This window comes from Micromonas pusilla, assembly GCF_000151265.4.
Source record: "Micromonas pusilla CCMP1545 genomic scaffold MICPUCscaffold_14, whole genome shotgun sequence".
Taxonomy (NCBI): domain Eukaryota; kingdom Viridiplantae; phylum Chlorophyta; class Mamiellophyceae; order Mamiellales; family Mamiellaceae; genus Micromonas; species Micromonas pusilla.
In genome coordinates, this window is record NW_003315895.1 from 293,596 (window position 1) to 308,464 (window position 14,869).

General features: G+C 68.1%; 8 protein-coding genes across 8 annotated transcripts; 1 reads left to right on the top strand and 7 right to left on the bottom strand.

Moving 5' to 3' along the window:
• Positions 1–236: 236 nt before the first annotated feature.
• Positions 237–1,116, bottom strand: MICPUCDRAFT_53009 (uncharacterized protein; the record flags this gene model as incomplete). The annotated part of the gene is made up of 2 exons (XM_003063362.1): positions 237–514; positions 591–1,116. 2 exons carry the CDS (start codon positions 1,114–1,116, stop codon positions 237–239), a joined length of 804 nt encoding a protein of 267 aa, XP_003063408.1.
• A 675-nt stretch (positions 1,117–1,791) lies between these two features.
• Positions 1,792–4,562, bottom strand: MICPUCDRAFT_53010 (uncharacterized protein; the record flags this gene model as incomplete). The annotated part of the gene is made up of 2 exons (XM_003063363.1): positions 1,792–4,143; positions 4,281–4,562. 2 exons carry the CDS (start codon positions 4,560–4,562, stop codon positions 1,792–1,794), a joined length of 2,634 nt encoding a protein of 877 aa, XP_003063409.1.
• Positions 4,563–5,126: 564 nt separating this feature from the next.
• MICPUCDRAFT_53011 (uncharacterized protein) lies at positions 5,127–5,686 on the bottom strand (the record flags this gene model as incomplete). The annotated part of the gene is made up of 2 exons (XM_003063364.1): positions 5,127–5,369; positions 5,513–5,686. The coding sequence occupies 2 exons, from the start codon at positions 5,684–5,686 to the stop codon at positions 5,127–5,129; spliced, it is 417 nt and encodes a 138-aa protein (XP_003063410.1).
• Positions 5,687–6,132: 446 nt separating this feature from the next.
• Positions 6,133–6,288, bottom strand: MICPUCDRAFT_53012 (uncharacterized protein; the record flags this gene model as incomplete). Its single annotated transcript, XM_003063365.1, has 1 exon — positions 6,133–6,288. One exon carries the CDS (start codon positions 6,286–6,288, stop codon positions 6,133–6,135), a length of 156 nt encoding a protein of 51 aa, XP_003063411.1.
• Positions 6,289–6,742: 454 nt separating this feature from the next.
• On the bottom strand, positions 6,743–7,273 carry MICPUCDRAFT_42689 (uncharacterized protein; the record flags this gene model as incomplete). Its single annotated transcript, XM_003063366.1, has 1 exon — positions 6,743–7,273. One exon carries the CDS (start codon positions 7,271–7,273, stop codon positions 6,743–6,745), a length of 531 nt encoding a protein of 176 aa, XP_003063412.1.
• Positions 7,274–8,103: 830 nt separating this feature from the next.
• Positions 8,104–9,918, top strand: MICPUCDRAFT_45923 (dead-box ATP-dependent RNA helicase; the record flags this gene model as incomplete). Its single annotated transcript, XM_003063159.1, has 3 exons — positions 8,104–8,328; positions 8,472–8,876; positions 9,021–9,918. The coding sequence occupies 3 exons, from the start codon at positions 8,104–8,106 to the stop codon at positions 9,828–9,830; spliced, it is 1,440 nt and encodes a 479-aa protein (XP_003063205.1). The 3' UTR covers positions 9,831–9,918.
• A 41-nt stretch (positions 9,919–9,959) lies between these two features.
• MICPUCDRAFT_48806 (uncharacterized protein) lies at positions 9,960–12,309 on the bottom strand (the record flags this gene model as incomplete). The annotated part of the gene is made up of 1 exon (XM_003063367.1): positions 9,960–12,309. One exon carries the CDS (start codon positions 12,307–12,309, stop codon positions 10,003–10,005), a length of 2,307 nt encoding a protein of 768 aa, XP_003063413.1. The 3' UTR covers positions 9,960–10,002.
• Positions 12,310–13,088: 779 nt separating this feature from the next.
• MICPUCDRAFT_6477 (uncharacterized protein) lies at positions 13,089–14,279 on the bottom strand (the record flags this gene model as incomplete). Its single annotated transcript, XM_003063368.1, has 2 exons — positions 13,089–13,183; positions 13,814–14,279. Coding segments are annotated over 2 exons (561 nt in total), but the record flags the coding sequence as incomplete, so codon positions are not given.
• Between the last annotated feature and the right edge of the window lie 590 nt (positions 14,280–14,869).

Below are 14,869 nucleotides of genomic sequence, written 5' to 3' on the forward strand. Positions count from 1 at the left end.
CGCCGATTTTCCGTCGAAAACGGCGGAAATTCGGCACTTGTGACCAATTGCCCATAGGGAAAATTCTCAGTTTTTTCGCCGGAAAGGGACGGAATTCCGTCCCTGAACGAGACCTAACAGGACGATCTACACGCCGGAAAAAGCGAGAAAAGGCGCGACGAGTCGCGGCGGCGGAGCCACTCGACAGCTCGCGACGACCTTCGAATCTGCGCGTTCGCCCCGCCCCCCCTCCGCTCCTACGCCTCCCCCTCCCCCTCTACCGGCGGTGCGGTCTTGAAACACGTCTCCACGAGCGCGAGGAACCCGACCGCGAACGTCTTCGCGGCGTGAAACGGCACGGACAACCCGCGTCTCTTCGCCACCGCGCCCGCGGCCGCCGCGGCGACGACGTGCGCGCCGCCGAGCCACAGCGCCCAGTCCCTCGGGGTCGTTCCGTACGAAGCGACGTCGAGGTGGAGTTGAAAGGCGTCAGTTGACAGGCGTCGAGGTGTGTCGGGATTGAAAGCGAGGGACCCTGGGCGGAGACAAACGCCGGGAGAGAAAGTCCTTAAGAAACGGCGTGCACCGCGCCGAGGCGGTCGTACGGGGACCAGCGTGAGATAGGACGCACCTCAGCCGCTGCTCCAACTCCGGGCCGATCGCGCCGATTCGCGTCCAGTCGCGGCTGTACCCGGCGTCGACGAACCCGAGTATCAGGACGAAGATGGCGCCGTGGAGGTAAGTGTTGAACCACCTCGCGTCGACGACGGCAGCCGCCGCGGTGGACCACGTGGACGACGACGACGAGGACGATGACGACGACGACGACGACGACGACGACGACGACGCGCGCGCCTCGTCGTCGTCGCCGCCGCCGCCGTTCGCGTCGCCGGACGCGCGAGAGAGTGCGGTTTCGAGCCGGTTCCACCGGCGTCGCGTCCGCGCGCCGGGGAACGACCGCGACGACGACGACGACGACGACGTTTTCGACGACGACGACGCGACGACGACGAAGATCCCAGCCGTCGCGCGACCGCGCGACGCGACCGACGCGCGGGGGGGGCTGGCGCGCGCCGCCGCCGGCCGCGACGCCGCGAGCGCGGAGAGAGCGCGACTCGTCGCCGACGCGAGCATCATCGCGCGCGGGGACGCGAGCGGCGCGGGGACGAGTGAACGATGAGAGGGATGGAAGGGTTGAGACTGGAGTTTTCAGTTGTACTTCAAAGCATTTTTTTTTGCAAACGGAGAGGGCGGCTCGAACGAGTGGCCGTCTACAGCACGGTAAAGGTCATCAGAGCGGCTCGAAGAGCGGCTTTCTAGCTAGAGGTCGAGACAGTGAATCCAATCAAACCAAACCAAACCATGCGCGCGACTCAGAGCGCGCGACCGGACGGGCGCCACGCGGTCGTCGCGCCGCGTCGTTCGGCGGCGGCTCCCGGCGACGAGGCCTGTCGTTCGATAGATTCGACAGGGGACGTCCGGTCAGTTGAACCGCGGCGCAGGGTGGGTCGGGTCGGGTCGAGCGAGCGTTGAAACCGGCGCGGAAAGTCCTTAAGAAACGGCGTTCACCACGCGAACGGGGTCGTATGGGAAGCAGTCTCACCGACGCGCCGCGCGGCCTCGTCGCCGTCGGGAGCGGCCGCCCTCGCGCGGCGGCGACCGGGTTCGCGACCGCGTTCCGGCCGCTCGTGAGGATCTGTGCGAACGATGATAGCGACGACGGCACGTTGCATGCGTCCTTGTTGCTCGATTTGCTGCACGTGCCGCACGAGCCCGTGCCGGGGGGGCTGAGGGCCAGAACCAGTTCACCGGTCAGTTGAAAGGGGGAGCGATCAAATGTTGAAACCGAGCGGTGGGTGAAAAACGTTTGTATAGAACGCACCAGTTGTTCCCGCCGACGTTCGTGCACACGGCGTTGTCGGCTTGGCAGCAAGAGTTTGAGTTCGGGGAGCCGCAGGGACTTCCGCCGCTCACGAAGCCGTCGATGCAGCTCTCGTTGCAGAGATACTCGCACTCCTCGCCGGATTGACCGCTGCACACGCCGAACTTGTTCGGGCACGACGAACCGGCGTCTTGGTAGTTGGTGCGGCACGTGAACGCGAGGCAATCGCCGTCCGGCAGAGAGTTACACGACGGATCGAGACACGCGACGCACTGCGGCGGAGAGTTGTAATCGGTGACGCAGCAGACGTAACCGTCGGCGCAATCGTCGCTGTCGCCGGTCTCGGCGCAATTACCAGGGTCGGGACACTGGTCTTTGCACTCGAAGTCTCCCCCGACGAGGCCGCAACATTTTCCGGGCCAATTGCCGTCAAACACGCACGTGTCGTCGAGCGCGAAGCAAGGGCAAGTACCTTGGGGTGGTGTAACGGCGGGGTTGCACACGAGAGAGGGAGATGGTTCAGGGCCCGTGGGGCAGCACGTGCCATCTTCATCACCGGAGTCATCAGAATCGCACGCGTCGCCTGGACTTTTATCTTCGCAGGCGCCTCCGCCCGGCTCGTTGCATTGCAAGTCGTTGCACGCGCCGTTGGAACAAAAACCAGCGTTGAGACAGTTAGGCTCTCCGTTGTTGGCGAAGCACGCGTCGTCGTTGGGCACGGCCACCGTCGAGCAAACGACGCCGTCGCCGCCGAGGGTACCCGTGGCCGCGGCGCACTTCGCGATCTGGCACGGCCCGAGGGAGTCGCTATCGCAAATCGTGCCGAGCGGGAGGAAGTTTTTTTCGCACTTGCCGAGCCCGTCGCACACGCACGGCACGTCCTTGTCGATGCACGTGTTCGCGCTGCCCGCGGCGCCGCAAGGCGCGAACCTATCTTCGGCCAGGGGGGCGAGCTTGCACGGGCAGTTGAGCGGGTCGTCGTCGGGGACGCAGGTGCCGGCTTCGCACGTCCCCGACGTTCCAGATTTGCAAGGAGAAAATGTTCCGTCCGTCTCGCATTCCCCCGGGACGTCGACGCCCACGTCGCAGTTTCCGCCGGCGTCGCACGTGAAGGATTTGCACGGCACCTCCCCAGAGTCGGGAACGCACGGCGTGTTCTCCGGCTTATAAGCATCCCCGGAGCAGGCGGTCGGGCCGTCGTTGCCGTTTTCGTACTGGCACGTTCCGAACGTCGCCTTGCACGACGCGTCCCCGCCCGCGGGCGCGCGACCGCCGGTCGCTCCGCGGCCGGCCGCGACCTTTCCGAGCGATACTTCTGGCAGCTCGCATTCCGTCTGCGGGGGCAGATAGTTGACGTCGCAGTTACCGGCGCCGTCGCAGACGCACGGCGTGTTCGGATCTACGCACGCGTTGCCCTCCGGCGGGGTGCAGCCGTTCCCGGGTTCGCACGGACAATTCTTCGGATCGAAGTCGTTGACGCACAGACCCGGAGTCTCCGCGTCGCAGGTTCCGTACTCGTCCGAGAAACACGCCACGCCCTTATCAGGGGGGTCGCACTTCGCACCCGGGTCGGGGAAAGACTCGCAGACGCCCGTCGCGAAGACGCACTTGTGCTCGACGCACTGGCTCGCGGAGCCGTCGTCGGGAACGCACGGCGTGTCGTCTGGTAAGAACACCGGCGCGCACGTCGGATACGCGTCGCCGTCCATCGTCCGGCACACGCCGAGTCCGGAGCTCTCGGACGTGCACGCGGCGTCGACGGCGACGCCGCGGCCCGCGGCGGCGGCGACGAAGTACTTCGCGACGTCGCCGTCGGGCAACGCGCACGCGGCGTCGTCGGGCAGGTAGTTGACGTCGCAGTTACCGGCGCCGTCGCAGACGCACGGCGCGTTCGGATCGACGCACGGGTCGCTCAGATCCGCGCCGCACGCGTTCTCTCCCGCGCACGGGCAGCCTTCCTCGCGCGTGTTCGGCGCGCACTTCGGCGACGCCGTGTCGCCGTCGCACTTGCACGGTTGGTATTTGTCCGCGAGGCAGTTGACGTCGACGGGCGGAGAGCCGCCGCACGATACGCTCCCCCCGGACGCGTCCGGGTCGTAGGCGGGATCGTCGGGCGCGCACGCGCAGCCGCGCTCTTTCGCGTCCTCCACGCAGACGCCGGCGGCGTCGCACCGACCGAGCGGGCCGGTGCAGTCGTTTCCGTCGTCGATCGCGGGGATGCATTTCGACTCGGGGTCCTTCTTTCCGGAGCACGCGCACGTCCCGGCGTTTTTATCTTTCGTCTGTGGGAAGGGTCGTTTCATCACACAAAAAGAGCACCGGTCAGTTGAAAGGCAATACGGTAAGTTACGATCAAATGTTGAAACCGAGCGGTGGGTGAAAAACGTTTGTACCTTGTAAGTTGCAACATAGAACGCACCTTCTTGTCCCTCTCGCACGTCGCGCGGAAGCACGGGTGCGCGGACGCGCAGAGCGCGTCGCCGACGGGACCCGGGACGCACGGCGTCGACGGTCCGGGGAGGACGCAGCTCTCGTCCTCGTGCGCGTCGCCGCCGTGCTTCTTCGGCGGGCGCCCGCGGCGATTCCCGAAGAGGCCTCGTCCCGCGGGGTCGCCGTCCTGCGCGAGCGCGGGCGACGCCGCGGCGACGAGGACGACGAGCGCGGCGGCGAGGACGACGCCCCGAAGACGGAGACGCGCCATGGCGAAGGCGCGGCGTCGGAGGTCGAGGTCGAGGTCGAGGTCGGGAGCGAGACGGACGCGGCGCGCGCGAGAGAGAGTGCGGAGGCGGCACGGCGCGCGCCCGTCGAGTGCTCCGAACGCACCTTTCGAGTGCTCCGAGCGCACCTTTCGAGTGCTCCGATATCCGATAATCCGAGCAGAGATTCGAGGCTAGGAAAAGTGCGCGCGGAAGCGTCGCCGCTTCCGAGAGGACGCGTCGGACCCATCGCGCGACGGCGCGCGAATCGAATAGAATCGAATAGAATCGAATAGAATCGAATCAATAATAACCTACCCCCCCCCGGAACCATCACAAGAGCATCTCCGCGAGCACAGACCCGCACAGCTCCCCGACCGCGCACCCCAGCGTCACGAACCGTCGCGTCCACCGCGTCTTAGGGTCGAGGGTCCACGCGAAGCGATGTCGGGGTGGAGTTCAAAGGCGTCAGTTGGAGTTGAAAGGCGTCGCGGCGTGTCGGGGATTGAAAGCGAGGTGTGGGCGGAGAGAGACGAACGCCGGGAAGAAAAGTCCTCAAGGAACGGCGTTCACCGCGCCGACGCGATCGTATGGGGACCAGTGTGACCGGGACGCGCCTCCGCCGCCTCCCCGCCGTCGAACCGCCACGCCGACGCGGCGCCGCAGCCGACGGCGCCGCCGGCGAGAATCGCGGCGCCGCGGACGACGTGCCCGGCCACGAGCTTCGCGTACGTCCGGAGCATCTCCGGTCCGATCGCGGGAAGCGACGGCGGGTCCGATTCCGGCGGCGCGTCTTTTCCATCCGCGCGCGCCTGCGTGGGTGAAGCGATCGGTCAGTCGAACGTCTTACCGGTCAAACGTTGAAAGGGAAGCGCGGGTGAAGAGTGACGACGGATAAAGTCCTTAAGGAACGGCGTGCACCACGCGAACGGGGTCGTATGGGAAGCAGTCTCACCTCCGCCGCCGCCGCCGCCGCGACCGCGTCTCTTCTTCGCTCCTCCGCGACGACGCGACGCGCCTCCGCGCGCATCGCGGACATGCTCCGCACCGCGAGCGTCGTGAACGCGAGAGAGACGACGAGATCGCCCGCGACGTTGACGACGCTCGCGCGCGCGTACGTTCTCGCCATCGCCGCGGAGGTCCGGAAGCCGCCCCATTTTCGACGGAGCACCGGCACGCGAGAGAGCGTCGCGCTCTGAGGGTCGTTCCATACAAAGCGATGTCGGGGTGGAGTTGAAAGGCGTCAGGTGGAGTTGAAAGGCGCCGAGGTATGTCGGGGATTGAAAGCGAGGTGTGGGCGGAGAGATGCGCCGGGAGAGAAAGTCCTTAAGAAACGGCGTTCACCACGCCGACGGGGTCGTATGGGGACCAGTGTAAAGAACGCGCCTGAAACCGCCACGCGTCGCGCGCCCACCCGGGCCTGAAGAGCGTCGGCGTCGGATCGGCGTCGTGAGGCGTCGCGGTCGAGCGTCGAAACCGAGGGGTGGCGGGCGGAGAGAAACGCCCGCCGGGAGAGAAAGTCCTTAAGGATCGGCGTTCACCACGCGAACGTGGTCGTATGGGGACCAGTGTGAATCAAATCAGAACGCGCCTGAGGCACTTCCGCGCCGCGCTGTTCGGGACGCTCTTGACCATCTTCCGCGCGATACGCGCGGGGAACGCGCGCGCGACGACGCGCTCGATCGCCCTTCGAGTGAGCATCACGATCGTCTCGCGCATGATCCCGCCCATCGCGCGCTTCGTCGGCTCTTCCCACTGCGCGCGGCGCGGGAGGGAGGGGGGGGGGGACGGATGAGAAGGGAGGGAGGAAAGGGTCTCCGGCCGTCGGCGCGACCGGCGAGCGAGCGGCGGGCGCGAGCGCGCGAGGAAACGAACGCGGGAAGGAAGAAGCATGATAGATTCGCGACCGACGCGTCGTTTAACTCCCTCCGCGCACCTCCATCTCCGGCTCGGGCTTGTCCGTGACCCCTCCCGTCCGCTCGAGCTCCTCCTCTCGAGCCGCGAGCTCCTCGATGAATTTCGTCACGACGCTCGCGTAGTTTCTGAAGGTCGTTCCATACGAGCGAATGTCGGGGTGGAGTTGAAAGGCGTCAGAAGCGGAGTTGAAAGGCGCCGAGGGCGGGGATTGAAAGCGAGGGACCCTGGGCGGAGAGATGCGCCGGGCAAAGTCCTTAAGGAACGGCGTTCACCACGCCGACGCGGTCGTATGGGAACCAGTGTATAGAACGCGCCTGAAGGCGTTCAGCCCGACGCGCGCGAGCAGCGCGAGCGGGGAGAACACGGACGCGAACGTCTTGATCTCCACGTCGTACGTCTTCCCGGTGACCGCGTCGAGCACGAGTCGCCCGACGATCTTCGGCGGCTCGAGCGCGCGCGTCGTCGTCGCGGCGTCGGCGTCGGCGTCGGCGTCGGCGTCGGCGTCGACCGCGTCGCACGCCGTCGACGGGAGCGTCGCGCGGAGGACGCTCGCGACGATCGACTCGAGCGTCGACGACGCGGACGACGCGGACGACGCTAACGGCGGCGGCGAGTGGGCGCGCGACGGCGCGCGCGCGACGGCGCTCGCGGCGAACCCGGCGAACGGGAACGTCGAGACCACCTCGGCGTAAATCTCCCGGGAGGCGGCGAGGCTCTCGAGCGCGACGAGCGCGACGCCGAGCGGCGCCGCGGACGCGGTCGCCACGCCGCACGCTCGGTGCGCGAACGACGACGCCATCGTCGTCGTCGTCGTCGCGCGGGCGATGAACGACCGACGGTCGTGCGCGCGCGCGCGCCCGGAAGTGCGCGGCGCGAGCACCCTCCCCATCATACCTCCTCGCATCAGCATCGTTATTCGGCTGACGGGTCAATTCTTCGACTTTCATTGGTGCGCTCGTCCGTACACGTACACGTAGCCCTATGAAACGAACGTTGATCGGACGCTCGGAGAACGCCCGTCGACGTTTATTTCGCGCCACAAGTTCGCCGACGCCGCCGATCGCGCGCGCACACGCGATCGCGACGCGCCCGACCTCTCCGCACGTCGCTTTCAACACCGCACCACCGACCCGCCCTCGCCGCATCGCGCGCGAAGCGAACGTCTCGAGCGCGTCCGTCGAAGGCGCCTCCCTCGCGCCGATCGCCGCTCGCGGATCGCGCGCCGCCGACTCTTCGTTCGTCGGCCGATTAGTAGGGAGAGGAATTAAGAAGTAATCCTTCTCAGATCTCGTCGTCGCGGCGATGGTGCAAGGCACGTGCAGCAGCGCGGGGCTCCCGCCGCCGTGGCAGGAAGTCCACGCGGAAGGCCTGACGTACTTCTGGAACACGGAGACGAACGCGACTACGTACGACCGCCCGGTCGCGGGCATGGCGCCCTCCAAGCCCGCGAACGATTACTCCTACCTCGGAGGCGCGTCCGCGGTTCAGAACACGGGCGCGGACGACTCGTTCGGGGCGCTGGATTACAACGCGCCGCCGCCGGACGCGTACCAGCGCGCGGGCGGGCTCGAGATAAACACGGACGTCAAGTACGGCTCGACGCAGAGCGGGGAGGATTACCGTCGGAAGATGGAGATCACCGTGAAGGCGCCGAGGGGGATCCAAACCCCCGACCCCCAGCAGACGTTCGCGGAGGGCGGCTGGCCGCAGCAGCTCCTGGACGCGGTCACGCGCGCCGGGTACACGAGCCCGACGCCGATCCAAGCGCAGTCGTGGCCGATCGCGCTGCAAGGGTACGACCTCATCTCCGTCGCGAAGACGGGGTCGGGGAAAACCGTGGGCTACCTTTTCCCGGTGAGACTGCTTCCCATACGACCCCGTTCGCGTGGTGCACGCCGTTCCTTAAGGACTTTTCCCGTCGTCACTCTTCACCCGCGCTTCCCTTTCAACGTTTGACCGGTAAGACGTTCGACTGACCGATCGCTTCACCCACGCAGGGCATCATGCACATCCGAGCGCGCGCCAACGGGCCCAGGCCGGTCGGTCCGACCGTCGCCGTCCTCGCGCCGACGCGCGAGCTCGCGACGCAGATCCAGGAGGAGACCGCGAAGTTCGGGAGGGCGATCGGGATGTTCTCCGTGTGCCTCTACGGCGGCGCGCCGAAAGGGATGCAGCTACGAGAGCTGCGATCGGGGCCGCAGATCGCCATCGCGACGCCGGGCCGTCTGAACGACTTCCTCGAGTCCGGCGCCGTGAACCTCGGCAGCGCGACGTACGTCGTGTTGGACGAGGCGGACAGGATGCTCGACATGGGGTTCGAGCCGCAGATTCGGAAGATTTTGGCGAGGGCGCCGCCGGCGAGGCAGGCGCGTTCTATCTCACACTGGTCCCCATGCGACCCCGTTGGCGTGGTGAACGCCGTTTCTTAAGGACTTTTCCCGTCGTCTCTCTCCGCCCAGGGTCCCTCGCTTTCAATCCCCGCCCTCGACCCCTTTCAACTTCAACTGACGCCTTTCAACTCCACCCCGATATCATCGCTCGTATAGACGCTCTTCTTCACCGCCACCTGGCCCAAGGCTGTGGTGCGCGTCGCGACGGCGATCCTCACGAACCCGATCCAGGTCAACATCGGCGACACGGACTCGCTCGTGGCGAACAAGGACATCTCGCAGGTGATCGAAGTATGCGGCGGGTTCCAGAAGCAGCAGAGACTGATGGAAGTGCTTCGGAACCCTCCCGCGCAGCCGCTCAAGGCGATCGTGTTTTGCAGCACGAAACGCATGTGCGATCAGATCGGACGCAGCATGGGCGGGATGGGCGCGGTGATCCACGGCGATAAGGAGCAGCGCGAGCGCGATTACATCATCAACCAGTTCAAGAGCGGGCGGGTCCCCGTGCTCGTGGCCACGGACGTCGCCGCGCGCGGGCTCGACATCAAGGAGGTGAACCTCGTCGTGAACTTTGACTTTCCGAACCAGATCGAGGATTACGTCCATCGGATCGGGCGAACCGGCCGCGCGGGGAACAAAGGGCACGCGCACTCGTTCATCGAACCCGGTGAGGGGAACATGGCGAGGAAGCTGATTCCGATCTTGCGCGACGCCGGGCAGACGGTGTCGCCGGAGATTCAGGAGATGGCGACCCGCGGCGGCGGCGGCGGCGGCGGCGGGCGCGGAAGAGGCGGCGGCGGCGGCTTCCGCGGCGGCGGCGGCGGTGGCTTCCGCGGCGGCGGGTCCAGCTACGGCGGCGGAGGAGGATATTCTGGGGGCGGATATGGAGGAGGGGGAACGGGCGGATATGCGAACGGCGGCGGAAATTCGGGGTACGGCGGCGGGGGATCGTACGGCGGGTATTAAAGCCCCGTGAACGACGCGCGTGCGAAACCGCGACGCATCCTTTGATTCACTCATACGATTCTTTAAATATAACGCGAGAGATATCATGACACATCGGCGTCGACGTATCATACAGTAGACTGTTACTAGATTCTCAACTCTTTGAATCCATACTGTAAATTACATGTTCTACTCACCACCTCCCGTACTTCTTCGGGGCTTTGTTCTCGTCCCCCCTGTGATGCGCCCCGCGTCCGCCCCCTTTCTGCAACCGCGTCGGCTTCGCCTGGATGTTCCGACACTGCGGGATGTGCCTCGCCGCGGCGGTCTCGTTGAACTTCCGCAGGCAATGCGGGCACTGCTCGAGGTCGTCGCCCGCGGAATACTCGGTCATCGCGCCGCCGCCGCCGCCGCCCTTCCCGCTCGCCCCGCTCAGCCCGGCTCGGAGCATCTCGCTCTGCTTCTTCCACTTCGGCACCGGCTTCCCGGGCTTCGGCGGGGAGATGTCCAGCGCCGCGCCGCCGGTCGCGCGCCTCTGGGTTCCCCCTGTCGCTCCTCCCATCGCCGCCTTCGCCGCCGTCTTCAGGTAGTTTCGCGGCTGGCTCTTGCTCGCGACGCCACCCCTCGGCCCTCGCCCCGCGCGCGCGGCTTCTCCTTGAAACTTTTCCACCTCCGTCCCCGCGGCGCGCGCCTTGGAGGCGTCGAACTTCTTCCGCGTCGCCGATTTCCCGCACGACCTAGTATGAATCTCCAGCGCTCTCGCGGCGAACTTGCGCCCGCACGTCGCGCACGGCGTCAGCTTCGTCGGCCCGGCGTCGGCGCCGTCGGGGACGGACATCCGCGAAAAGTTGAACGGGGCGTCGCCGTTACTCCCGCCGCCCGCCACCGCGGGCACGTCGTCGAAGCTCGCGACCGGACGCGCCGCGGCGGCGGGAGGCGGCGGCGGCGGCGAGGCGGCGCGACGCGTCTGCGTCTCTCTTCGTCGGATCGGCGCGTCTTCGTCGAACCCGCCTCTCGAGTCCGCCGCGTCGGCGTTCCACCCCGGCTTATCGCGCCGCATCTTTGAGGAAGGTTGCATCTTCGGTCGCGGGCGCTGACGCGCCGGCGGAAACGGCGGCGCGGGCTCGTCCTCCTCGTCGCCGTCGTTCCCGTACCCGTTCACGTCCCCCCACGCCGGCGCGCGCGCGTCCTCCGCGAAAGGCTCGTCGTTCCACGCGGGCTTCTTCGCGTCGAACCGCGGCTGCCGCGACGTCGCGCCGCGGGCCGGGTCGGCGTCGCGGTTGAAGTACTCCGCGACGTCGTCGGAGAGGTCCTCGCCGCCGTCGTAGCTCGAGTACACGCTCCCCGCGCGCGACCCGCCGTTGCTGCTGCCGCCGCCGCCGCCGCGCCGCGCCTTCAACGCCGCGAGCGTGCCTCGCGTCCTCGACGTCAGGCGCCCGGGCGCCTCCTCGCCGTACCGCGTCAGATTATCCCGCGCCGCTGCCGCGTCGCGCATATCGCGCTCGAGCCGCTCCGCGTCGTCCCACTCCGCGACGCGAAGGTCCTCTCTGAGGTGCGCGATCTCGATGCGCGTCTTGCCGTCGAGGCGGTAGTCCCCGCCGTCGCGGACGTCGGCGCGACGAACCGTCGCGCGGCGGGGGGACGCGTTTGGATTCGAATCCAAACGCCGCGCGCGGATGCCGGCGCCGGTCGTCGTCGCCGCGCGCCTTCCCTCGCGCAGCCGCGCGAGCGCGACGTTCGCGTTCGGCGGCGCGGCGCCGTAGCCGCCGCGGACCGCGGGTCTCAGGTTCCGACGCCCGTCGTCGTCGTCGTCGTCGTCGTCGTGGGACGAGTACCCGCCGCCGCCGCAAACGACGGCTTCGCGACGCGAAGCCGCGTACCCGTCTCTCGTCGTTCGGTACGCGCCGTACCTCGGCGGCGACGGCGTCCGCGGGCGGCGCGTCGTCGTCGTCGCGAACCTCGCGGCGTCCGGGTCGCGGTGCACGACAACCTTCGGCGACGCCGCGCGGTGCGTCGGCGGCGCGAGTTGGCGGTCGTCTCGTTGACGACGCGCGACGCGTCGATCGTCCGCCCCTTTATTGCCGCCTCCGGCGCCGCGCTCGCCGCCCCCCTTCCACAGCAAGCTCGCGGCCGCCTCCGCGGCGGCCACCGCCGCCTCGGCCTGCGCGACGCGACGCGCGAGCGCGCCGTTCGTCGCGCGCGCGGCCAGCGACGGGTTCCTCCCGTGCTGCGGCAGGTGGACGTATTCCTCCCCGGGGAGCGGAGGCGCGCGTCGACGCGCGTTCCTCGCGTCGCGCGACGCCTCGCGCTCGACGCGCGTCGTCGCCGCGGCGTCGTGCCTCGCGCGGCGCAGCGACTCCGCCGCCGCCGCGTCCGCGGCGTCGAGCGTCGCGCGCACGCGCTCGCGCTCGCGCCGCCGCGTCAAGTCGTCGTCCGCGCGGCGCCGGTGCTCCGTCCCCCACGTCGTCGGGTCAACCCTCGGGCGGAACGACGACGACATCCTAAATAATAAAACTCGATCGAGGACGACGACGCGACGACGACGACGACGGACGACGACGACGGTTTCGTCGCCCGCGGCGGCGCGCGCGTCGCGTCTTCCGGGGAATCGCGCGCGCGCGTCCGCGGCGTCCGACGTGCCGACGCGAGCGACGCCTGACCCGGGCGCGTTCGCGTCGCGTCTTCTGGCGCGTCGTCGCGTCGGATCGGACGTTGCGTTGTTGAACCAAAATCATCAAACGACGAGTTCAAACCGCAGCGACGGACGAGCATGAAACGGTCGGGGGAGCGCGTAGTAAAATGTACTCTCATATAGCTAGCTTTCGCAAAACCGGGTATCTGATGCTCGCCTCCGCGTTAACACGCGGTCAGTGGGTAGCTCAACGCATTAAACGACCATTCGGACCGGCAGCCCCGGTTCGCTCAGTGCCGCCTGATTAGCTCAGTCGGCAGAGCGCAAGACTCTTAATCTTGTGGTCAAGGGTTCGAGCCCCTTATCAGGCACTGTTCTTTTTGCTCCCGCGCGCGCGGACGTCTCGACGAGAACGGCGCGAGGAGACGGACGCCCCGGCGAGCGCGAAGACGAAGAGACGAAGAGGCGCGGCGTGAACGGCGTGAACGGCGCGACCGGCGCCAGCGACGAGACAAAATGCGTTTCATCAGTCGGCGCCAAAAAAATATAATAAAACGCCGAAGCCGCGCCTGCCCGCGCGCTACTTATTACTCGAACGCGTACCGCGTCACGACGCCGTCGTACCCCAGCGCATCCCCCGTCCTGCTCACCCTCAAGAACGCGTCCAGCGCGGCGGTGCACCGCGGCGGCCAACGCCCCGCGACCGTCCGCACGTCCGCGTACAACGCGCATGGCGTGTCGTCTGGCGAGGAGGGGCGGAGTTGAAAGGCGTCAGATATGGAGTTGAAAGGCGTCATAGGGTCGAGGATTGAAAGCGAGGGACCCTGGGCGGAGAGAAACACGCGCGCGCGGGACCCAAAAGTCCCTTGCAAGGAACGGCGTGCACCGCGCGAACGCGATTTGTACGGGGACCGGCGTGTGGTCTTCTACGATCGGCGTTCACAACGCAAACGGGGTCGTATGGGGACTAGTGTGAACGCACCCGTCTCCCCCGCGCCGACGACGGTCGATCCCGGGATCGCGTTCCCGTCGATCCCCACTCTCCCGGCCACCACCGCGGCCTGCTGCGCGAGCTGCTGCTCGAACAGCTTCACGCCGTACGCGAGCTCCCCGTCCTTCCGCGCGTCCTCCGCGCTGCTCGCGCCGCCGAACCCTCGCCCGGAGCGACACAGCTGAGGGTCGTTCGTGCGAAGTGCGTTTTCGCGACGGCGGGGTGGAGTTGAAAGGCGTCAGAAGCGGAGTTGAAAGGCGTCGAGGTGTGTCGGGATTGAAACCGAGGGACCCTGGGCGGAGAGAGACGAACGCCGGGAGAGAAAGTCCTTAAGGAATGAAGTTCACAACGCGAACGCGGTCGCATGGGAACCGGTGTGACCGGGACGCGCCTTCGTCCACTCCGCCTCCGCGTCCTCCTCGTCGCCGCGCGCCCACAGAAACGCCGCGGTCGCCGCGCGCGCGTCCCAGAACTCCGGATCTCTCCTGAGCAGCGACCGCGTCGCGCGCAGCGCGGCGTCGACGTCGCCGACCTGGAACTTCGCGAGCGCGAAGTTCGCGAGCGCGATGTCGCGGAGGTCGCGAGACTTGGACGCCTCCAAAAAATATGCCGCCGCGACGTCCCATCGGCCGCACGCGCCCTCCGCGTTCCCCAAGTTGTTCAGCGTCAGCGCGTCCGGCGCGTTCGCGTCCGGGGACAGGCCCACGGCTTTCTCGAGGTCGTCCCTGGCGTCCGCCCACCGCCCAGCCTGAAGGCGCGACGTCCCGCGGTTGCCCCACGCGGCGGCGTTGGTCGGGTCGATTTCGATCGCGCGCGTCCACGCCGCGTCCGCGGCGTCGTAGTCGCCCGCGAGCGCCATCGCGTCGGCGAACGCGCGCGCGAGGTTCTCGGAGGAGGACGAGGCGGCGGCGGCTGCGGGCGCGGCGGCCGTCGCGGGGAGCGGCGCGGAGGAGGGCGCGAGGACGGCGGCCGCGAGGGACATCGCGAGCGCGCGTCGTCGACTCGGACGCCGCGACGACGACGACGACGACGACGACGACGCGTCGGCCGCGCGCGAGAGGGCGGCGACGCGCGCGGGAGCGCGTCGCCGCGGGAGGCGCGGCGGCGCGAGCGCCGCGCGCGCGATGCTCGCGGTCGTCATCGCGCGCGCGCGAGGGTGTGCGCGGCGCTCGCGTCGACGACGACGCGACGTCGGGTTCGAGCCACTCCGATGCGATGCCACGTCACAATCCGACAGCGCAGCGCGCTCGGGAGGCGTCGAGGGGGGGTTCCTCCCGCGCGCGCGTCCTCCGCGGCGCGCGGCGCGGTGGATGCGCGCGGCGACGCGCGGCCGCGCGCCGTCCCACGCCGCGTCGGTCCCCGCCGCGCGCCGTCCGCGCGCGCGTCGGACGTCGACGCGCGCGTCGTCGTCGTCGTCGTCGTCGTCGCGGTGCGCGA